Below are 23564 nucleotides of genomic sequence, written 5' to 3'. Positions count from 1 at the left end.
TGTCAACTTGATAAGGCTAAAGGGTGCTCAGGTAGCGGGTAAAATTTTATTTCTGAGTCTGTGTCTGTGAGGGTGTTTCTGGAAGAGATTAGCATTTGAATCGTCAACTGAGTGAAGAAGACAGTCTTCACTGATGGGGGTAGGAATCTTCCAATCCATCGAGAGCCTGGATAGGATAAAAAAGAGGAAGGAGCATTCTCTCTCTGCTTACGCTGGGACAGCCGTCTTCGCCTGCCCTTGGACACCTGTGCTCATGGTTCTTGGGCTTTCAGCCTCCTCTAGGACTAGTAACTTGTTCTCAGGCCTTTGGACTCCGTTTGATGACATCCCTGTTTCTCCTGGGCCTCCAGCTTGCAGATGGCAGACCGTGGGACTTCTCAGCCTCCGTGATCATGTGCTGCAATCCTCCGTGATGAATCTCTTTCTGTGAATCTGTATGTATCCCATTGGTTCTGTTTCTCTAGAGAACCCTGACTAACACAGTGACAGGACTGTGAAACCGGAGCCCTCCAGCCTGCACCCCCGGGCCTCCTCCCAGGGCTGGGTCTGCCCCATCTTCTCTCCCTTTCCTTCCTCGGCAGGACCCAGCCTCTGGTGGCCCCTCCCACGCCCCTCCCCCATCGCCCCCCACCGTGAGAGGCACGATGACAAAATGACAAAAACATTCTCGAGGAAGCAAGTTGCCCGGCTCACGGAGGCCACCGTGAGTGCCAGAGAAAGCAGGATTTGGAGTTATTCATTCCACTTCCATGGAACGATTCCAGATCTGCCCTGGGCTGGTTTCCCCCTTCCTGTTTTTGAAACCAGACACTTGCGGTCACAGTATCTTCCCCTCGGTGGGTACAGAACCTTTAAGGGCCGGCCGTCCTTGGTTTCCATTTCGTCAAGAATGGGCTGCTCCTCCTTTGCTTTCAACCAGCCCTCATCAACGTATGGAGGCTGCACTGGGGACGAGAAGGCAGAGTCTGCAGCCCGAGGGCCGAGGAAGGCTTCCTAGGGCATCCACATCCACGACCCGGGGCCGAGGGACCGACAAACCCTGGAACTCTGCCCACTCACCACTTCTCCGTTGTTCAGTCGGGTTTCCTGGCCTTTCCTCTCCTTGTAGGTCACTGTAGGAGCAGTGAGATAACACTTATGTATATATATTTATATTATTTAAAGGCTACTATATTTATATATTATTTAAAAATTGTTCTATAAATAAATATTAATTTATGTGTACATATTTATATAATATACATATAATCACTTTGTAAGCTGAAAAGAGCTTTACACATGTGGGCTTTAAGAGTTCTTTAAAAAAAATTTTGGGGGGCTTCCCTGGTGGCGCAGTGGTTGAGGGTCCGCCTGCCGATGCAGGGGACACGGGTTCGTGCCCCGGTCCGGGAGGATCCCACATGCTGTGGAGCGGCTGGGCCTGTGAGCCACGGCCACTGAGCCTGCGCGTCCGGAGCCTGTGCTCCGCAACGGGAGAGGCCACGACAGTGAGAGGCCCGCTTACCGCAAAAAAAAAAAAAAAAAAAAAAAAAAAAAATTGTGTTTATAAGGGCATTTATTTCAGTGTCGTATATAATAAACTCAGTGGGAAAATGTCCACCCATAGGGTATTGGTTACGTATGTGTGGTAAATCTCTTCAATGGGATATCATGAAGCTTTTTTAAAATTTAACTTCATTTTTATTGAAATATAACGTACGTACAAATAGCGTATAAATCAGGAGTAGGAAGCTGAATGAGTTATCAGTGAATGAGCCAATACAAGCACCACGCAGATCAAGAGTCAGAACATCACCAACACAGTAATTCAACTATACTTCAATACAAAACCAAAATGAAAACAAAAATTAAAAAAAAAAAGAGAGAAGCAGGACATCCTCAGTGTTCCAGAGCCGTCCTCGGTGTGCTTTCATCCCGCCCTCTGCCTCACATAGGACCTCTGTCCTCTCCTGTAACAGCATAGATGCGTTATTCCTGTTTTGAACTGCATAAAGGATTACATACTCTATGACTTCTTATGTCCAGTTAAGAATTCTTTAGGCTTTGTGAGCTCTTGCTGAGCCTATGCCTTGAGGAAGCGCCCCTCCCCTCATGGGTGTGTGTGTGTGTGTGTGTGTGTGTGTGTGTGTGTAGGTACTGTTGCCATGACAATATCCCCGCCTGGGCGTTACTCCCCACAGGCCCTCTGATCCGTCCTGCTGGCTGATCCTGGGCGATCACCGTGTTTACATCGTGCTCGTGCTTAGAAGCCCACCATGGTTCCCCACTGTGGTGGCCGCTTTATTTACAACCCCTTCTCCCTCAAACCAGGCAATGCCACCCCTCCTGAGAGGCAGGCGTTCACTATATCAAGCAAGGCCCCACTTGCAAAGCTGCTGGAGGCCTCGCCCTGCTCTGTCAATGTACGTCTTCCTATCCCTTCCACCCACTGGGAAGTCTCTGTCAAATCCTCTGGCCGTGACGGCCAGACACTCCTTTGACGAATCTCTGTTGTACTTAGACTTCACATCATCGTGTGGGTTGGCACGCAGTTGGCATCCAATCGTGTCCGGCTGTTACTTTAGCTCAGTGGTATTCAATGCTGGCTGAGAATCAGCTGGGGAGCTTTAAAAAAGAAAGAAACTGAAAACATTTTTAAATACTAAAAAATAGTTTGGGCTTCAGGCCAAACCCAAGTCTCTGAATCTCTGAAGGTGGAGTCTGAATGTCAGTACTTTCAAACGCTTTCCAGGAGGTATTGGCTGAACCGTATACTCCCCACTATACTCATATGCTGAAGCCCTAACCCCCAGTGCATTCCAAGGAATGTGACTGTATTTGAACACAGGGCTTTTAATGAGGTAATTAATTAAGGTGGGCACTAATCCAATATGACTGTGTCCGGTTACGAAGAGGAGATGAAGACACAGAACCACAGAGGGAAGACCATGTAAAGACACAGGGAGAAGACAGCCGTCTACAAGCCAAGGAGAGAGGCCTCAGAAGAAACCAACCTCCTAACTCTTTGATCTTGGATTTCCAGCCTCAAGAACTGTGAGAATATAAGTTTCTGTTATCGAAGCCACTCAGCCTGTGGGATTTGCATGGCAGCCCAAGCTGACTAATACACCCGGTGATTCCTCTGCACGTCCAGGGTGTAGCTCTGAGGCAGAAGCCAGCCACGTGAACCCCCCCATCCTCACCTCCCACCTAGATGGTAACCTCCCTGAGGCCAGGGATGGGGCTGTGCCTTTGATTCCCTTGGTGTAAAGCTGGCTACTGACCCATCGGTAAGTAACGGCTCATTGCACCATAGGACGTGGCCCCCATGCACTTGTATTCATGGTCCTTTACTTCTCATGCCTCCATCATACTTGGAGATGCTTTAGACATTTTTTTTTTTACAGTGTTTTTCTGCTTATCATCTTGGCCAGTTTTACATCATAAACAACTTCTATCATTTTCTGTTAAAGGCTTTTTTTCTATCCCAAGGATCCTGACTTTTGTTGGCATGTTTAATATTTTCTCATATGTCGGGTAAACATCTGACTCTTCTGACCCTCTATGTGGCCTGCTTGGCCCACTGGCATTAGATAACTTCCACTTCCATCGACGACATGCCATTTCTGGGAGAATATTCATCCTTTTTTTTCCCTTCTTTTTTTTGGGCTGCATCGCACAGCATGTGGGATCTTAGTTATCCAACTAGAGATCAAATCCATGCCCGCTGCAGAGGGAGCACAGATGGAGTCTTAACCGCTGAACCACCAGGGAAGTCCCAGGATTTTAATCTTTTTCAGAGATGCCACTGGCCTTGCCAGCTCCCGACTCTCTGGGGCCATTGTCCTGTCACTTTTCCCATTGTACGTGCAGGAGAGAACCTTGCTGAAGGCCCACCCGCCTCCACATGTCTTGTATGGCTTCAGACCATCACGCCCAGGAGAGCTCCTCTTTCAAGAAAATGGACTGTTTAAGAAACAGTGGATTTGGGGTTTGGAAGTAAACTTAGAGGTCGTTTTACTGACGGGAAACTGAAGCCCAGAGGTGGAAGGCGATTTACCCACCGTCATAGAGTGAGGTAGTGGCCACACCTGTGCTGGAGGCTGCCTGCCTGGTAGCGCAGAGCTCTGCTCTCTGAGTCACCCTGCTACCCTGTCAAGGGCAATTTCTTCCCCTGGGAAATAATGTCGGCAGAGAGCAAAAGCAAAGCTCTTCGTTCTCCAGGATTCATCTTGAAGTTTTCTCTCTATCCTTTACGGTCCTCACATTTTATACCACTTTCCCTTTTCTCCACTTGAATGCCAACCACGGCCCAGAGGGGTCATCACTCCGGGCCTCATCTTGCTGTCTGCCGGTGCTGCGGCCACTTCCAGCTCCCTGTACAGGTAGCGATGGCCATGTAAGAAGGTTCTGCCATGGGATGTGGGCAGAAGTTGTTGGAGGAAAGTTTTGGGTCAACTTTCTAAGTGACTAACTCAGTAAGCGTCCGGCCTTTCCCCCTCCCTCCTGCCTGGAATGTGGGTAGGTAGCAAAGAGAAGAAGGACACAGAGCTGGACAAAAGCAAGACAGGGCTCTGGTTCCCAGCTCTTCACTCTCCACTCCCAGCTTGGGGTCAAGTGGAGGAGTATTGGGCAGGGAGGTGGGGGGAGATATCTAGATAAGGTGAGAGAGACACTCCAACAGCAGAGGGCTTCAGTCCAGCCAAGACCCATAAATAAGCTCTAAAGGAGACCTCCTTTTAGACCCCTCATCGCCCTCCCGCTCAGGACAGGGCCTCATCAAGGTATATTTGGAGGATGGATTGGACGAGGCTCTGATGTTCAGCTTTCCTGAGCCACCTGCATTCTATGGGGTATGGACAGAACCAGGCAGGAGCTCGGGGGCTGACTGTGAAGCTATAGGTGATCTTGCTCAACACAGAGACTGAGGAGGTAGACCACTAGTGTCAGGCTGAATGGATCCCAGTCAAACTGCAGGGTCCACAGCAGCCATCTTGTGACTGTGAGGAAATTTGAAGAGGGAAGTCAGCAGTAGGGCAATCAGGGCAGAAATATAGAAGGTGCCAGGAACATTGCTGACATCTTGGAGAATCTGTACGAGCTCAAGAGTGTCTATCTCTAGACTTCTTTTATGTGATAGAAAAATTAACCTCTACCTGGTTGAAGTCATTTTGTGGGAGGGCTTCTGTTACTTGCAGCCAAAGGCACTTTCTGACAGAGCAGTCATCTTCGGATCACTCCACTTGTTTAAAAGTTGTTTCCCAAGTTGAACTGAGATCAGCCTCTGTGTCCTAGGAAAGTCCTGGCCATTCCTAACTGCCGCTTCTGCCTTCTAGGGTCACCCCAGAGAAATCTAGTTCCTTTCTTGTCTCCAGCATCTTCCCAGTTCCTTCCCACTGGCTTTCTCATGTTATTGGTTTTCACTCCATCTCTTACACCTGCGATTGTTTGTTTGTTAGACCTCAGGCTCCCTTAGTTGCTTTCTCAGCTGCTCAGGACCCTGGGCAGCCTGAGGGTGCATGTCCTGTGTGTCACTTCTCATACCCTCCCAGCCCACAGCAGCTGTGGGATTTGCACTTTCCTTGGTTGTTTATTTGTTTCCTCCATGCCCTGACCCATGGCTGGTCAAGAAAGCTTTCTTCCCTTGGGCTACCTTGCCCCCATTTTATTATTTTCATAGTCTTTGCTGACTGTACGTCTCACCCCACCCTTACCACTGCATGGCCTCCCAACCATCATTTATTCTGCAAACATTTGTCAAGCACTTACAATGTGCCAAGCATTGCCTGGGACAGCAGGGCCACAACCAGAACACTTCCTGCCTTCAAGGAGCTCAGCCATCCCACTTTGCCCGTTCCACTTTGCATTTTAAGCTCTGTAAATCTGAGCTATCTCATTAGCCTACTTCCCTTATTGATAAGCTGTCTAGAGAATATTAGCAAGTGTGGGGTGGGGGAGAGGCAGGACAGGAAGATACTCTAATGCTGGTGTTTTTTTTTTTTAAAGACAGTTTCCAAGGATTTTCCTTCCTGTGTCAATATCAGATATCAGGGTTCTTCCAGTGCTAAGTCTCCTTTCCTGAGTTGCCGTGAATATGTTGTGGTGTGTGTCTTTCCATTATCACCAGAAAGAAAGAGAACCATCTTTGGCAAAACTTTCCTCAGGACCTATAGGTTGAACAAGAGGGTTTATATTCACAAACACGATCTCTTTCTTTTTAAGTCACACCATCTGCATATACTGGGCAGCCCAGAGCTCCGTGTTTTTTCTCGCTACTGTTCTTCCTCTCCTTGGTTTCCTCATCTTCAAGGACTACATCAAAGATTCTTTTTTGTTTTGTTGTTGCAAGCATTTAAGTTCTATTCTCTTAGCAAATTTCAATTATGCAATACAGTGTCATCAACTGCAGTTGCCATGTTATGCATTAAATCCTCAGACTTCGATCAAAGGTTTATAACTTGGGCTTTGTGATCTCTGGGGGGTATTTTCTGCAATGGGAATGTGCTCATTTTTTAGAAGAGGGTCACTGTTCATAGTTTTACCATAATGTTGAAAGGGTAAGGTATTACCTAGAAATTTTAAAAAACTAATGCCTTTGATATTTTCTCAAGAGGTCATCCAGATTAAAGTATAATCATTTATAACACAGCATATGCGCTATCTTTTCCTGCAAAACTCCTAGTGTAACCTCAGCAGCCCTTGTGTTTAGCAGCTTCATTTTAGGATTAAAGTAGCTGAAACTCCAAGAAGTCAAGTAGCTTGCCCACAGCCATCAGCTAGTTACTGGCAGAGTCAAGGTGGGCTCATGAGCCTGGGGTCCCCTGGATGCAGCAGGGAAACTCACGGGCCAAAGGGTGAGGACTCAGGTGCAGAGCTTCTGTCTTCTTTCCTGGATTTTAAATTCTGTGAGGCATGAGCCCGTCTCACCACGCTAAGCCTCATTCTCTGTGTCTAACCGTATTTCTAGCACATCGTAGATCTCAATATTGGCTGCTAGATTGTTTTACATCTGTTAATTAAAAGTACTACTCTTGGGAGTTCCCTGGTGGCACAGTGGTCAAGACTCCGAGCTCCCAATGCAGGGCACCCGGGTTCCATCCCTGGTCAGGGAACTAGATCCCACATGCATGCCACAACTAAGAGTTCACATGCCACAACTAAGGAGCCCGCTAGCCGCAACTAAGGAGAACATGTGCCACAACCAAGACCCGATCCAACCAAATAAAAAAAAAAAAAGATCCGATGCAGCCCCAAAAACAAAAGTACTGCTCTTGTTAGACCCAATTTCCCTCACATTCCGTTTATTTTCTTCCTGAATCCACCACTCAGAACCTCAAGCACAAGGGGTTCTGCTGTGTGGAGCTGTTTGCCTTCCCCCTCACCACCTCAGCCCCAGCTTTGGGAAGTCTCCATCCATCAAGTCGCCTTTCTTAAAGGGCAATTCACCCCACTTCCTCCTTTCTTACACTTACCCGCCTGGTCATCGTGACCTGACCATCAGGTTACAGCACAGTGGCGCCCTGATGCTGTCATCACTCGAAATCAATCAAACCCAACCTTGAATAAGTACTGGGTCTTCACCATGGATCTGCGCACAGCCTATGCTTGACTCCTGTTGTATTTCACTGACTTTAATACACCCAGGTTTCCTGCACCCCTCCCCCCGCCATGTTTTAATATCTCTGAAATCAGGATGCAATCTTGCAATTAATAGCATGTCTTTGTCTTAGTCTGTCACCATTTTTTTCTTTCTTTCTTCTTGGCTCATAAAATAACGGCAAATTCGAGTCCCTGAAAGGTGGTGTTGAAAGTGGCTCTAGCTCCCACCCAGCCTGGGGCGCTGGAAGACCCTGTGCAGGGCTGAGTTGCCTCTGATCGGTGGCGGTTCTCCCTGGAGGCTACACGCCGCCAGCGTTTTTCTCCAGGGACAGTGGCTGTTCACACCATCCTTGCTCCTTCCAGCTGTTCATTTGTAACAGCAATCAGTCAACCTTCAAGGTTTCGGGCACAGCATCCTCCTTCCCACCCCTTCCTGCTGACTCCTTCTTAGGTCGGCTTTGGTGTCTTTGCCACTGGAAGTTTCCCTCCTGCAAAGCCCAGCCTCTTATCCAGCCTGCAGACTTCTCTCACCCTATTTATTCTCTTCCTGACTCCATCACTCTTGCTGCCTGCTCCGCCCCCAGCCCCTGGCCTAGCCCACTTGCAGGCCTGCCAACAAAACTGTTTCCTCGCCCGCGGGCCCATCCTGCCCAATTCCTCCGCCAGGGCTGTCACCTTTTCGAGCATTTCCTGAGAATTCTATTTTTTTCTCCTTTTGCCCCTTAATCTGTTTTTCTCCGCTTCCCTCCCCTACCCACACACAGCTGGGATGACTCCTATACTTTCTTCCTCCTGAAATCCACTGGCACCCTCCCCCATCCTTTGCTGCCCTAAAGCGGTCCCACCATTGCTAGGATTTGGTGCTGTGGGCCTGGCTTTGGCTGGGACCTATTTTGCACTAGTGATTCGCCCCCCAGTCTGTATGCTGACTGAGATCACCCACCACCACGTGACAGCCAGACCCCGATCTCCTGCCTGGTCCTGTCCACCCCCCATTAGAACCCAGGTGGCTTAGGAAATCCGGAAATCAGAGCCTCCTCCAATCTGCTCTGCCCAACATACCTTGAGGCCCTGTCCCGAGTGGGAGTGGGGTGTGGGTCCCGAAAGGAGGTCTCCTTTAGAGCTTGGTCACGGCGCAGCTGGGCAGACGCTGTCTGCTGCTGGAGTGTCTCTCGCCTTATCTAGATATTTCCCACCTCCAATCTCCCCACTGTGACCCCAAGCTGGGAGGCAGACCCCATGTGCTGTCCCCCAGCTCTGCCCCCGGCTTCTCTTTGCCCTTCTCCCGAACACTTCTTTGCACCTGGAAGGGCCAGGCTCCCCACTTCCTCCAGAACCTTCTCTTGCTGTCCACCCCCTCCCCCATAGAGAGTGTTAATGGGGGAAGGGTTGTCTTCTCTCTCCTATGAAGTGGGTTCCCCATCACGTGGCTCACCTCGTTCACAGATGGTAAAGAAGAGCTGCATGCACCCTCCTTATGGGCCAGGCCTGGTATCCTACCTATCTTGTCTTGTAAGAGCTCAAGTCAGGCTTCCCTGGTGGCGCAGTGGTCGAGAGTCCGCCTGCCGATGCAGGGGACGTGGGTTCGTGCCCCGGTCCGGGAAGATCCCACATGCCGCGGAGTGGCTGGGCCCGTGAGCCATGGCCGCTGAGCCTGCGCATCCGGAGCCTGTGCTCCGCAACGGGAGAGGCCACAACAGTGAGAGGCCCGCGTACCGCAAAAAAAAAAAAAAAAGGTCAAGTCCTCCCACTGCTGCTTAGGGAGAGAAACCTCATGATTTTGAAAGGAGGGATGCAACGAGGGAAAAACCCAATATACGTAACTTTGCATATCAGCTGAGCAGTAACGCTCTGTCCCACCTCTGAGGGTTTATGTTATACTCCCCCCTCCCTCATCAGGGCTTGCAGGAAAGGGATAGTTGACCTCATCCCCAGGGACAAGGTGAGAGGATCTGGGAGGGGCCTCAGAGCTCCACCCTCCCACCTCCAGGGGCCTCCCTAACTGAATCTGGGAAAGACAGGGCACTCACTGGCGCTGTGCCTTGCGGGATCTGTGTCCCTTTCTGATTCAGGTGACAGAAACTCCAACTCAAATCCATTAAGCTAAGTTGAGAATTGTGGGCTCGTGTATCCGAAGAGTCCAGTTTTCCAGTCTGGGTGCTGGTTTCAGGCCTTAGTACGTCCAGGGGTGCGGCCAGGTCCTTCGGACTTGGTTCCCCATTCTTGGTGGTGATGCCTTTATCCAGCTCCACGAGGCAACCAGCTTATCCCGGCCTCGGCGCCAGGAGGCAGTGCCAGGAAGAGGCCCACCTGATCCTGGGAACTTACCAGGGGATGTGAGGTGGAGGGGAGGGTGGGGTCCCAGCACTGGGCCCTTCAGTGCTACAACTGGGGCAGTCCAGGTAAACTTAGCCTGCAGCGATGCCTGCTTCTTACTTCTCCTCTGTTTTTGCCAGACTCAGTTACCATCCCCCTCTTCCTTACTTACCCGTTCTTGGATCTAAGGTAGGAACCCTCTGAGTTTGCTTTTGCCAGCATCTCAGACTTCAGTGGGGAAGGGTTCTGGGCTCTTCCATTGCAGTTCCTGGGGTCAAAGCTGATCTTACTGTCTGTGCTGTTCCATCCTCGAGGGGCATTCATCAGCCCCCTCAATAGAGCCTGTCAGATGCACTGTGTGCGCCAGTCAAAAGCCCTTCCAGAATACCCAAGCTTTCTTTTTCCACCACACTTTTGCACATATGCCCTCACCTCGAATGCCAGGAGGACAACAAGGATGGGAAGGTCAGGCACCGTGTGGCCCTTCTCTGTCCTGACGCCATGGCAGCTCTGCCACATGACGCGGCACAAAGAAAGCCTCAGCACCTCCTCCGCCCCTCCTTCCAGCCCACCCCTCAGGTCAGAGTTAGCACCACGGCAGTATCTATTTGCCACGCCGGTCTTAACTCCCTCCTTCTCTGGCTAATCCCCAAGTTGTCCTTTAGGTCTCTGCTCAGGAGGCAGCACGTCACCTCCTTCAGGAAGTCTTCCCTGACTTGCATTCCCCTGAACCTGCTTTCAGTCACACCCTGTGTATATATAATACATCTCTATCTCTATCTCAGAACATGTTTTATGCTACATTTTAATAATGTCCCTACTTGCCACACTAGAATATGACATTTTTGAAGATGGGCGCTATGGCTCAGTCATCTTTGTATTTCCAGGACCCAGCATAGAGCCTGACACACATTAGAAGCTCAGAAATCTTTGTTGGGTACGTGAATGCGTGAATGAAAGAGTGATTAAATGAATGACTACCCTGGTCTGGGACCAGGTCATTCTGAAGGTGAAAGAATCAAAAGTTCATTAAGCCTCTTTGAAAAAAGAAAATCGATTTTCTTCTCCCTTCCCTGTGGCTGCAGGAGGAGGTGGTAGGTGAAGCAGAGGCTGTTTGTTTCTGCTGATGAGGCTGGAGGTCAGGTGGTGCCCTCACCTTCCCGCGAGAAGCCGTGCGACGCGTGGGGTCCTGTGTGCCCTCCCCTTGCACAGTCTACACAGCAGGCCGCCCTGCCCCTTCAGCTCTTCTCCTGGGTCCTAAGTGCTTTCCAATTTGTCTGTGTGTGTGCATGTGTGTGTATATCTGTGTATATGCAAGTAAGTGAGTGTGTGCATGTGTGTATGCGTGTCTGTGTGTATATGTATGTGTCTGTGTGTACATGTGTATGTCTCTGCATAAGCGTGTGTATGTGTGCGCATCAGCGAGCCACCTGAAGCGATGTGCGGAATCTTGTCTGTCACCTGAGTGCAGGTACGTTAGCAGCAGGGGGTGGTCCGTGGCTTCCCTCACTTCTCTGGGGTCGTGTGCTTGGTCTCACACTGGGAAGGAGCCTTCGGGGTGGAGCCCGGCTGCTGTCTGCCTGATCTTTTGTACTTAAGATCCCTTGGGTCACATTTGTCTTTTTATTTCAAAAATCCACTTGGAGATTGAGAATTCCAGTTCATAAAGAAGCTATTTGCTAGAGGAACGACAGAGGAAAGGGGCCGTCAGCGCTTGAGGGTTCTGAATGCATCGTCGCCACAAGACACTTTGGCCAGGGTCCTGGGGGAGCCCAGACGGGCTTTACCTTCACTGTCTCTCCCCTCCCTGCAGAGCTGCTGCCGGGAGGGCCCTGGGGAGGCCCTGTCTGTTCAGAAGTGGGCTGTGAGGAAGAGCTGTCCTCGGAGACAGTGGAGACGCTGGGGGACTCGGCGATGCCGGGAGACATAGTGACACTGGGGGACACGGCGACACTGAAGGACGCAGTAACATTGAGGGATGCAGTGATGCTAAGGGGGTATGGGGGACATGGTGACAATAAAGGACATGGTGATATTGAGAGACACCATGACACTGGGAAGCAGAGTGATGCTAGGAACATGGTGACACTGGGGGGCATAGTCACATTGGGGACATGGTGATGTTGGGGGCACCATTACACTTGTGGAACTATAAGGACAACAAACATAGTGACAACAAAGAACACGGTGACATTGGGGGACGTGGTGACACTGGGAGTCACAGAGACATTGGAGGACACAGTGATGCTGGGAACATGGTGACAGGGGGACACAGTGACATTGGGGACATCGTGATGCTGGGGGATATGGTGGTGACTGCAGGGGACACTGTGACCTTACTTCCCCTCTCAGTCCCTCGGTTAGGGCCAAGAAGGATGCCCATGGTCAAAAGAGAAACTGCGAATCAAGTGGGAAGAAAGGGAGCCCTCGGGAAGGCACGCCGGAGGAAGCGTGCGCAGCTGCGGGGATGTGCACCGGCGCTGGGCCGGCTTTAGAGGGATTAGCTGGGAGGCAGGAGGCTGAGGAAGCTAATTATAAAGTTTGTGCAGAGATGAGAGAAGATTATAAGCCCTCTTGTGCACCAAGATTTTAAAAATGAGAGCAGAGTTCTTTCCCCGAAGACGAATGGGGATAAATGGTGAGTAAAGGTAAAAAGGGAGACGTGGGCGCTGGCTGGGCTGCGGCCGAGGAGACCGTGGTCGCCTGCAGTGTGCGCAGCAACGAGGGTCCTGCCAAGTCTGAACCCCGTGTAATCAGGGGAGACCCCTCGTCTGATCCTGACTGCGTGCATGGCGGCCGCTTGGCAGGCCTGGGCTCTGCTGGGCGGCTCTGTGAAGCACGGGTGTCATCAGTCAGCAGCACTTCTTGCGCCCCTGCTCTGTGTCAAGCAGGGGGCTGGGTGCCCCGGGGGGTACAGGTTCTGTGCCCCATGCCTTGGGGTAGTTGGCTAGGAAGGGTATAGGGTGTGGGAAAGTTGGGGAGCCGTGCTGAAAATGGGGCTTGCCCCGGACTTGGGGGCTGGAGAAGCCTCCACAAAGGAGGACAGCCGAGGCAGGGCGCAGAGAACGCAGGCCGCCCTGCAGGCAGAGCCTCCTAGTCAGGCAGCTGGGTCAGAGCGGAGGATTCCTGCAGGACAAGGCAGGAGCTGGGACTCAGGGCGGAGAGGGCCTTGAATCGTGCAGTAAAGGCCTGGGCTTTTTCTGAGGACACTGCAAACCACCCGCGGGGCTTGGAGCTCTGGAAATGTCCCGAGAGAAGAGGGTTTTGGGACAACTTGGCTGGCCGGTGCACGGAACAGAATGCCATGTGGTGACCTGGGCAGGAAGAGCCTGCAGCTGGCTTTTGCAAGAGTCCCAGATGAGGCGATGGGGCTCCACCACGGCGGGAACAGAAGTGAACGGTTGGACGAATGGCCTTGACCTCCACCATGGCGGGAACACATGCGAACGGTTGGACGAATGGCCTTGCCCCCGCACAGCTGGCCTGCAGCCCTATCTCCCACGTTGGTGGCAGCAGGCTGTGGTACTCACCCGCAGGGTGCATCTTCCAGAGACTTTGGAGGGATGCAGGGAAGCATCCTTGTTCTATTAAAGCAAACCTCCCCGTATAATGGAGAAAAAAGCACGGCATCAAGTGTGGGCATCCTCTCTGAGTTACGAGTCTCCTTGTCTGCACTCCACCCTCAGGGTTTGGGACGAGGGACTCTGCTCCGGCCCTCCCACCTGGCTGCTGGAGGATGTGAGTGCAGAGAGCCTGGACTCCCCCATGTTCACACGTGACACTTTGCTCTGAGAGGGAGGGCAGGGCGCCTGGGTCTCCTGACCACTTGTTCGGTATTCTTAGGTCCCCTTATTCACCCACCTCCTTAGGAGGTAAACTCTACACTATTCAAAGGAGTTCAAGGTGGTAGAAGAGGGTAAGAGAAACAGCAAGAGAAAGGAGAGGAATAAAGATGTACTGACGCTTGCTCTGTGCGCGTAAAGTCATTGAATCCTTGTAACCACTACGCAGATCAATACGGCTGCATGTTACCAAAACACAGACTATGTCATCAACCTCCTGGATCACACAGCCAGTAAGTGGGGGGTGAGGGGTGGGATTTGAATTCAGATCCTCCCCTGCCAAACCTTTGGCCTTCCTTCTACTCATCAAAATGGATTAACCTGCCTCTACAGGTTTGAGTGGAGCAGGTTTGGGGCGGGCGGGGAGCGCCTCTGTAACGAGGGGGAGGAAAGGCACAGACCCGCTCTCTGACTTTCCTCTTCCTTCCATCCGTTTCAGCTGCCTGGTCCTCCACACCATGAACGGCACCCCGAGGGATGCCCAGGCCCCCGGACAGCGCGAGCGCCTCCTGCCTTCTGTGGCCCGGACCCCCTCTGTCACCCAGGTCACGCCAGCCAAGAAGATCACTTTCCTCAAGCGAGGGGATCCCCAGTTTGCTGGGGTTCGCCTGGCCGTTCACCGACGCGCCTTCAGGAGTTTCGGGGCCCTGATGGACGAGCTCTCGCAGCGCGTGCCGCTCTCCTTTGGGGTGCGCTCCGTCACCACGCCCCGGGGCCTGCACGGCCTCAGCACCCTGGAGCAGCTGCAAGACGGCGGCTGCTACCTCTGCTCCGATAAGAAGCCCCCCAAGACCCCCAGCGGGCCGGGCCGGCCACGGGGGAGAAGCCCTTCTCAGCAGTCACGGGGTTTTGAAGGCTGCTGCGAGGCACCTGGAACGGCTTCTTCCTGCAAAAGTCTCCGAGCCCCGAGGAGGATAACGCTGGTTAAGAACGGCGACCCTCGATACGAGCAGACAGTGGTGCTCAGTCACAGGAACACCAGGAGCCTGACGGCCTTTCTCAGCAAAGCCTCGGATCTGCTGCACTTTCCCGTGAAGCAGGTGTACACAACCGGTGGGAAAAAGGTAGGCTGTGTACACAACCGGTGGGAAAAAGGTAGGCTGACATTTCCTTAAAAGGTTCCCTGGACCTCAGCTCAAAACACGTAGGTGGAACTGGGAAGTTACTCCTTTAAAAGAGGCACTGATTGCCCTGCTACTAATTAAAGGTGAATAGAGTGGAGACGTTCAGTCAGTTAATCAAACAAGCGATTGTTCTTCATATTTTCAGCTACCATTTAGCAAGTGTTTAGTACCTGTTCCTTGCACATTTTGTTTTCTTACCTAATCCTCTTAGCCTATTTTGGTGAGAGTTCAGTGTAGGAAACAGAAAAGACTCAAAGTGCTTTAAGCAGAAAGCAATTTCCCGCAGGGCGCTGGGGGGACTTTCGCATCTCTGGAAAGCTGCGGGAGCGAACTCCAAGTTGGGTGTGCAGGATTGGCCCGCAGCACCCTGCAGAAAGCTATTAACTCCGCTGCAAGCCACTGTGACTGGGCTGAGAAGGACCCCTCTGTAGCGGAACCGAAGCTTATAAAGCTGGGTCGGCAACCTGCCCCAGCTGCATCTTAATGCCCAGGGACACCAGCCACTGCTGCCTGAGCGCCATCGCCTCCCGATGCCCACAGACTTGCTTTGTAGCCACACACAGCCAGAAGCAAGAAGAGACAGTGTCTACCTCGCTTGCCATCCCAGGCTTGACCCACCTGATGGAACCCGATCGGCATCCGGCCTAACTGGCAAGAAGGCTAGTGGATGTAACTTTTGCCCTCCTGGGTTTTGCTGAACGTGAATGTAACCCAAGATGGGCAGGCTGGAGGATGGAGGTTGATTGATCTAACCCACATAAACTCTCACAGTCTAGTCCTATAGCTACTGACACCTGTATACGCCACGCTACTTAAATGTATAACAGCAGCTACAGCAGCGCGTCCCCACCTAACCATGGAACCATCCCTCCTACCATCGAGACGTATTCCCCTGCTCCCCAAAGTTGCATCCGTGCTGTACCATTCTCTTTCAGCTCAGTCACGATCCCACCTTTATACCCTCTATCTTAAGAGCCCTTTCTTTCATTTCCTTGTTAGTAAGCATACCCTTCTAATTGGAGAAAACGAAAAAGAACAGATTCTGTACTTTAAAGATGGAACGAAATCCCCCAACGTCGCTAATTACAATGTAATGCTATAAATTGTGCAAATCATCAGAGAGGCAGGATCCTTGGGGCCAGGTGAGATTTTTCTAAAAGCAGGGACCTGCTTCCTGGAATGCAATCCAGCACTGATGTTGCCTGCACGACCCAGCCTGGGATGCCATGATGGTGGGGGGTAGGGGTAGGTGGTGGGAGGATGACCCACGCGTCTGGGCAGGAGCCTAGAGAACCATTGGAGGAGGGAGAGAAAGGCCATCTGTGCCTTGTCTTTCTCTGCTCCACTAGGGGCAGAAGCAGAGGCCCTGGGCTCAGATTAGACTGGAAAGCACAGATCAGACCCAAGAGAGGACTCTGCCTGGAAAAAGTGTGAGATAGTGACTCAGGTCTCCATATGGGAGCCCTGGACCTTCTGTTATGGTTGCTCTAAAAAATACACATTCCGGAGGGAGGAGTGTGGGCGGGGAAGCAAGTCAAAGTCTTCCTGAAGTCTTTTCCACCTGAGTATCAAGAATAACCTCTAAACCACAGGCCTCGTACCAGGTGGAGGGAGGGCTGTAGGTAGAGAAAAAGATCATGGTGGGAGGACCTCAGCCCCCCCGCCAGTCATGGAGGTGTATTGAGGAGTGAATGGGATCCTTCCCTTGGATCAGAAATCTGGGGTAAGATGTGCAAATATCAAGAAAGGGACCAGCGACAGTGGATTCTTCCTCTACCCATGTCTCGCTGGACAGAAGCGGGTCCTGCAGACCACGCCTCCTGACTCAACACTCTGCTTCCCCAGGTGGACTCTCTGAAGGGTCTGCTACACAGCCCCTCGGTGCTGGTATGTGCCGGTCACGAGCCCTTCAGACCTCTGGCAGTGGAAGATGTCAGAAGAAATGGAAGTGAACCTTTATCTGGGCAGACTTCAAGGAGGAAAAGCGGTGAGTTTGTTCCGCAGGACCCCTAGCCTTATTTGCACTGGATGGTGGTTTGGTAGGGCTGGGCAGATATCCTTTCTAGAGAATTAAAAAAACCTGCCTTTGGCTCCAGGTCTGGGGCACCCCATTTGTCTGGGGGTCTCTCTTGCCTCTTTCTCCTTCTCATCACCATCAGCCTTAACTAGGTTGAACATTTGGCTGGGCTGAGAGAGATGGGAGTCTGGTATTTAAACAGGGATTAAGAGATCTTGAACGTTAAGCTTCTAGGATCTAAAATAAACTTTGTTAAGAACCATAGTGGGCATGACATTATGGAGGCAGTGGGCCATGGGTATGTGGTCTTTGCATCTTTCAAGAGTCATGACTGTCTTAGGCAACCGTGAGGACCCAACAGACCAAAACAAATGATAACCATTGATCATCTATCCATCCATCAATCTATACAGCCAACCAGTCATCCATCCAGGTGCCAGAGGTAGCCTTCATTATTAAACAACGACAACCACCACCACCACAAAAACCCAAAAAGCAAAATTATTGGAATGACAATGGGCAAATTTTGGCGAGTAAACAAAATAATATCCTTTGTGAAAAGCTATGAAGAGAAAGACAGCAATGGTTTCGGTGATTGCATCATGCTGGGTGTTGGATGTACAAAGGCCCATCAGCCACAGCCCCTCCTCTGGAGGAGCCCCCAGTCTCATCTGGTGCTTATGGAGGAACAGGACTGAGCAAATCCTTCTCCTGCCCAGATGGACTCAGGAGGTCTGCTCTTCCACCGGCCATAGGCTCAGCCTCTGCCGGCCCCTCCCTCTTGCCAAGCATTAGCTCAGGAGATGAAATGAGAAAGTACCAAGGGCTACGTTATCTCTCGGGATCGTGTCTTTTTATCCCCAGTGACCCCCTCTTCTTCTCTTTTTCGTGGCTGAGGGGCAGGCTTAGCCACCACGACCTGCTATCCTGTGTCCAGGTCCTTCCTTGCAACCATTTATCAACCCCAAATCTTGATGAGTGTTAAGATGATACATCATCACTAATAATTGCAAAGCAGTTTACAGTTACAATCAGGTGTGTCTGCAGCAGCTTATCGATTTTTGCTTCCTGTGCCGTGGGTGGGTGTGAGCAGAGCTGGGATCTAGCTCTGGGCACCGACGCTCTGCAGCCAACTCTACTGTCTGTGGAGAACCTGCTTTGCGCCAGCGACTTTGCAGGAAGCTTTCCATGCGCTGCCTGACATCCTCAAAACAAACCTACCCGTTAGATACCATGACTCTTATTTCACAGCTCAGGAAAGAGTTTCTGGCAAAGCCTGCACAGCTAGGAAGTGGCAGGGTCGAGACGGAACTCGGACTTCAAGCTCACCTCGCTGGGCTCTGCTGGTTCACACCCTGGCAGCTCCGTGAATGTTCGTCCTAGCATGGTTTCTGTCCTTCCTGCTGGTTGTGGAGGTGGCAGGGGTATACAGACCGTGGAAGGCTCATGACTGGCCTTGACTCTTCCATCCCGAAGCTCTCTCCGGCAGCTCACTATCTTTCCTTCTTTTCTCTTGCTTGTCATCGTGCACCAGGGAGCTGGGGGCCCAAAGCCAAGCAGAGCGTGATCCATGCGCGGTCCAGGCCAGGCAGCGGGCCGCGGCGGTTCTCCTTGCTGTCGGAGAGATCTGGGCTCGGTGACCCCTCGGTGCCTCTGCAAAGTGCCTGCACGTGCCCTGCTCCTGACGGGAACCCTCAGGGCACACCTGGCCAGCTCAGCCCGTCGGTAGCCGGTGAAGACATTGAGAAGAACGTGCGCGTGAACGAGGACGGCAGCTTGTCCGTGGAGATGAAAGTCCGCTTCCACCTACAGGGGGAGGACCTGCTCCTGTGGTCCAGGAGGGTCGGGAGGGCCAGTGGGGAGGGCCCTGTCCTGGGGGAGGCAGATCCCCTCGGCTGTGTGTGGAGTGGCCCCCCTAGGGACCCCTCGGAGCCTGGGGCACAGGGACTGGGGCCCTGCAAGGCAGGAGGTGTGGGAGCCTTTGACCGAGGCCGGTGGCAGCCGGGGTCTAGATATGAGATCTGGATGAACCCCCTTTATGCCCCCCAGGGAGAGCAGACAGCCTCTCAGAGGAGGTCTGGTCTGCCCCAGAAGTCCCACTCCAGGACCCCCAGGAGCCAAGGGGTCGCCAGCAGGAAAAGAAGGAGCAAAGACAGCGCCAGCCCTTCCTCCAGTGACAGAGCCCCTGAAGGCTCTGAGACCAACTCTTCTTTCTGCTCCAGGTCCCTGGAGGATGGTGTGGGCAGCTGTGGTCCACGTCTGGCCTCGGGGGCTGGTGAGGGCACAGGCGAGGGAGCAATGCCGGGCCGCAGGGAGCACCGTGGCTGCCTGAAACCGGGGACCCGAGGCCCGGCAGACGCTTTTCCTGACTCCTCGGCAAGTGGCGGGTCTCACGAGGAGTCCAGTGAAAGGGGTGAACTGCACCAGGGCCGCCCCAGCAAGAAGAGCTGGGCTGTGACTTCCTGGGGGGCCACCCAGGGGGGAGGCCCCAGCTCCCCCACTGTGAGCCCCTCGTCTGTAAGGAAAGAGGGCTCACGGGCAGAGGAGAGTGGACAGGGCGCCGGACACCCCCGGGCAGCCTCTGGGGAGGACGCAGGAGACCACCGTCCACCTTCTGCCTGTGCGTCAGCCCCAGGCAGGAGCAGGAAGCAGCAGAGCAGAGCCGGCACCCTGTCCTTACCCAGCATTTCTGTCCTCAGCCGCGGGTCCCAGAGGGGCCGCCCCGGGCAGCACCACCACCCAAAGGACACCCACTGCCCACTCGGCCTGCCTGTGTCCAGGCCAGTGCCAGGGCCTCCCAGCAGAGGCAGGGCCCGCCCGGACAGCCCAGCGCCTGGCCCTTCTGAAAGCCCACACAGCCGCGGGAGCTGGGCCTCCCGGGACCCGGGGCCTTGCTTCTCTGCCTCTCTTTGTTCCTGGGACACGCGAGGGTTCAGCAGCATTCCCATCACCCCTGTGAGCCATTCTGACTGTGCTTCCAATTTCCACCCCCCAACTTCCCCCGCTGCTGAGACCGAAGGGGACCCTGAGTTCAGGGCGTGTTCACCAGCTCCCACACCTTCAAACACATCTGACTCTTTCAACTCGCAAGCTGATGGCCTGGGTGAAAAGGCAGGGGGTGACAGTCCCAAGCCTTCCTGGCCCTTGGCCCTGCCAGTCGGGTGGCCCGAGGGAGGGAGGCCGGGAGTGCACGGGGCCAGCTGCTGCTCGCAGCTGGGCGCATCCCCGGCCCTCGGGTCCCCCGGTGGGAAGACGCAGTCACTGCCAGCCTCCCAGTCTTGGGGCGGCCAGGGCCCCTTCTCTGAGGCCTGCTTGGTGTGCAGCGGGTACTGTCCCGTGCCTCGCAAGCCACGGCCCTCGGGCAAGAAGCATCCTTCGCGTACCCTCAGCCGCAGCGAGGGCACCCACAGTGCTGATGGGGAGCCGGGCGGGACCGAGGCGGGGGAGGAAAAGCTGGACATCCGGCGCCCTCGGCCCCCTGGCTCTCCGGGAGGGGCCGTGGGGAGAGCAGTCAGAGCCGTGAGAAGGGGTGGCTCCCACCGCGGTCCCAAGCTTGGGAGAACGTTCCAGGAGAAGGTCTCGGGTGGAGGAGACCCGGAGGAGCACAAGGAAGGTGGCTGCGTGACGCTGGGCACCCTGCCCCGAGCCTCCCCGGGAGCCGTGGTCCGTGAGTGGCTGAGCAACATCTCGGAGGAGCCCGTGAAATACGAGACGGCGGATGAGGGCGAAGACCTGGCTGGGCGCAGCCCGGAAGGTTCCGAGGAGGACCCTGTTGACCAATATCCCCCAGAGGGCCTGGAAGGGTCAGTGCAGGCCAGACAAGTGCCCCTGGAAGGGGCGGCCAGTGAGAAAGCAGAACCAGATGCAGCCCTCCCAGGGACGGGCAGCGCTGGTCCCAGGTCAGGAGCGGGCCTGCCTTGCAGTGGGGTTTCAGAAGCCTCTACGGAGGCCGGCAAAGGCAAAGGAGCGGCCGTGGACCGTGCGATGGGCCAGTGCGTGCTTCCCAGCAGGGTGTCTTCCTCCATACACATCATGAAGGCGCTGATGGGATCCAGGCCAGGCCGGCCCAGCAGTGTGCCCGAAGTGTCCAGCTCAGTGGGCAGGAGACTCGGCCGCTCGGCCCAGGCCCTCGTCACCTGTCTCGCCAGGCTCCGCTTCTTTGATGATGACCTTGGATCTCCCGCTGGCAAAGTGAGGTTCACAGACTCTCCTCGGTACCAGGAGCTCCTGAGCACCTTGCAGGCCCTGTGGCCGGGGAGTGGCCTTGGGCACAGAGAGCTGGACTCGGGCCTCCAGGAGCTAGGCTGGGGCCAGGCCCTGCCGGCCCTTGGGTCCCACGCTGCAGCTGAGGACTTCACGCCAACATCCTCCTCTGGTGTGGATGTTGGCAGTGGTTCCGGAGGCTCGGGGGAGGGCCACGGGCCCTGCACCGTGGACTGCGCCCTGGTCCCTGAGAGGATGGGGCTGCCCTCAAGCATCCCCTGCCAGAGGCCTGATTCCAGAATCTCAGGGAACCCAGAGGATCCGGGAAACCAACAGCTGAGTGGTTACGAGGCTGGTGGTACCTCCAGTGAGGACAGGGCCGAAAGAAACAGTGGGGAGCAGGCGTTGGGCAGTGACCTGGACCAAGGTGTTAAAAACACGATGCAAGAAGAGGGGGTACAATTAGAGGAAATAAAAGAGGAAAAAGAAAGAGCAGAACTGCAAGAAGAGGGTGTTAAAGGGTTTCCCGAAGAGGAAGGAATCACAGGACGAGAATCGTCAGGGGCGGGCTCTCAGGATGGGGCGGGTGCCAGGGAAGACAAGAGCCTGCAGGAAGAGCAGGGAGACCCCACCTCGGCCACGCTGAGCCCCCCAGGGAAGAGAGAGAGCCCGACAGAGCGCCCTAAGAGCCTCAGGGAGAGTGACCCAGACGCCAGCGGGAGTCAAGGTGGCCCCAACGCTGAGCCTTCTTTGGAGAAGTTGTCCACAGCAGCTGAGACAGGCTGTGGGCAAACCCAGGCCAAGCTTACCCAGGGGGCGGAGGAGAGGGGCACTTCCACAGCCCGCAGAGGGCCTCTGGACCCTGACCCCCTCTGGGTGTCCAAGTTGCTGAAGAACATGGAGAAGGCCTTCATGGCCCACCTCGCCACTGCCACGGCCGAGCTCCAAGCCCGCTGGGGCCTGGAGAGCAACGACCTGCTGGACCAGATGGTGGCCGAGCTGCAGCAGGACATGGGCTGGCGGCTCCAGGACCACGTCGAGAAGGAGCTCTGCAAGGTGCAGAGCCGGGCGGGGGGCACGGCCCCGGGGACACCCAGGGAAGCCCCCCACTGGGAGACGCCCCTGCAGACCAAGCAGTACAGGCAGCACCTCCAGGGCCTGAGTGACCTCTCAGCTTCCTCCGAGCACATGCGGGGCCGGGGGCCCCCCTCCTTCTCCCTGGAGGACATGCCAACCTTCAGACGAGTCCTGGGGACCCGGCTCGTGGAGCAGGTTGAGGAGGAGGGGTTCTGTCCCTGCGAGGCCTGCATGAGGAAGAAAGTGGCCCTTGCATCCCCGAGGGACGCAGTGCGGGCGGCCAGTGCGCCCGTCAGAGAGGCCTTTGACCTGCAGCAAATTCTGCAGAAGAAGAAAGGAAGATATGTGGACGGGGAGACCACAGAGGCGGCCCCTGCAAAGAGGGGGATGGAGCCCCTCGAGAGGGACCCCTCGGGGACGGACCCTGTCCGGGGAGCTGACGGAGGCCCTGAGCTGGGATCAGGCCAGGGCCCCGGGGTGGAGGTGGGGCACGAGACCCTCAGCAGAGATGAAGCCCCCCGGGGGGCAGAGGAGGGGGCAACTACTGAGAAGAGAGAAAGGAAAACAGACCCCTTTGTAGGCAGCTACCCAGACGGGGTGGGGCGGGGGAAGCAGGGTGTGGGCAGGGAGGAAGGAGACCCGGAGGTGGGCTCTGGGGCTGAGGACACTGGGGCGGGTGAAGCCCCAGGAGGAGGTGACCCGAGTCCAGGAGGACAGAACGCTGGTGCAGAAAGTGCAGAGGCCCAGGGAGCTGACGGGGAGCAACAGGCAGAGTCAGGAGGAGGAAATCAAGGTAAGAGAGAAGCGCGCCCTCAGCTTGGCCTCGGACACCGCCCGTCGCGTGAGGCTTCTAGAAACAGCAGCCCAGACCAGGAGGGCAGGCCCACGCCGTCCCTGGCCCCAGGTGCAGACTCCCCCCGCCAAAGGTCAGGCCTCTCGTGCTCCAGCGCATCATCTCTGGGGAACTGCTCTCGGCTCTCTCAGAAAAGCTCCGAAGATGAGCCTTCAGACAGACACACGAGGAGCCTTGAAGATGAGGCCAAGGGCGTCCCTGATCCAGAGACAAAAGTCACAGGCACGTGTCCAGAAAGCTCCCCTTCTGAGCAAGATGGGGCCCCCTCAGGCTCGAGGATGCCAGAGCGAGGAACAGATGAAGGTCTGACTCCAGAGCAGGGGACAGAGGGAGGCTCTGACTTAGAAGCTGAGAAGGTAGTGAAAAGTCTCGCTTCCACAGAAGTGATGCTTAAAACCCTCCCCATGGACAGGACAGATGGCTTTGGCCAAGACGACTTAGATTTCTAAGGATCCAGCTGCAAGACAGTCCTGAGTCTGGAGCTCAGCCTACTGGAGATGCATAAGGGACATGGGTGAAGGTCAAGGACTTGCCAAGGGCATGGCCACCCCACA

General features: G+C 54.4%; 1 protein-coding gene across 1 annotated transcript; it reads left to right on the top strand.

Annotated features, from left to right (window-relative positions):
- Positions 1-14194: 14194 nt before the first annotated feature.
- On the top strand, positions 14195-23158 carry RP1L1 (RP1 like 1). The gene is made up of 5 exons (XM_060015376.1): positions 14195-14800; positions 16706-16847; positions 18412-22640; positions 22846-22998; positions 23105-23158. Exons 1-5 carry the CDS (start codon positions 14195-14197, stop codon positions 23156-23158), a joined length of 5184 nt encoding a protein of 1727 aa, XP_059871359.1.
- Positions 23159-23564: the final 406 nt, after the last annotated feature.

The sequence above is a fragment of the Delphinus delphis genome, chromosome 6 (genome assembly GCF_949987515.2).
Source record: "Delphinus delphis chromosome 6, mDelDel1.2, whole genome shotgun sequence".
Taxonomy (NCBI): Eukaryota; Metazoa; Chordata; class Mammalia; order Artiodactyla; family Delphinidae; genus Delphinus; species Delphinus delphis.
Note: the sequence above shows the minus strand (reverse complement) of the source record. Positions and strands in the feature narration are given on the sequence as shown.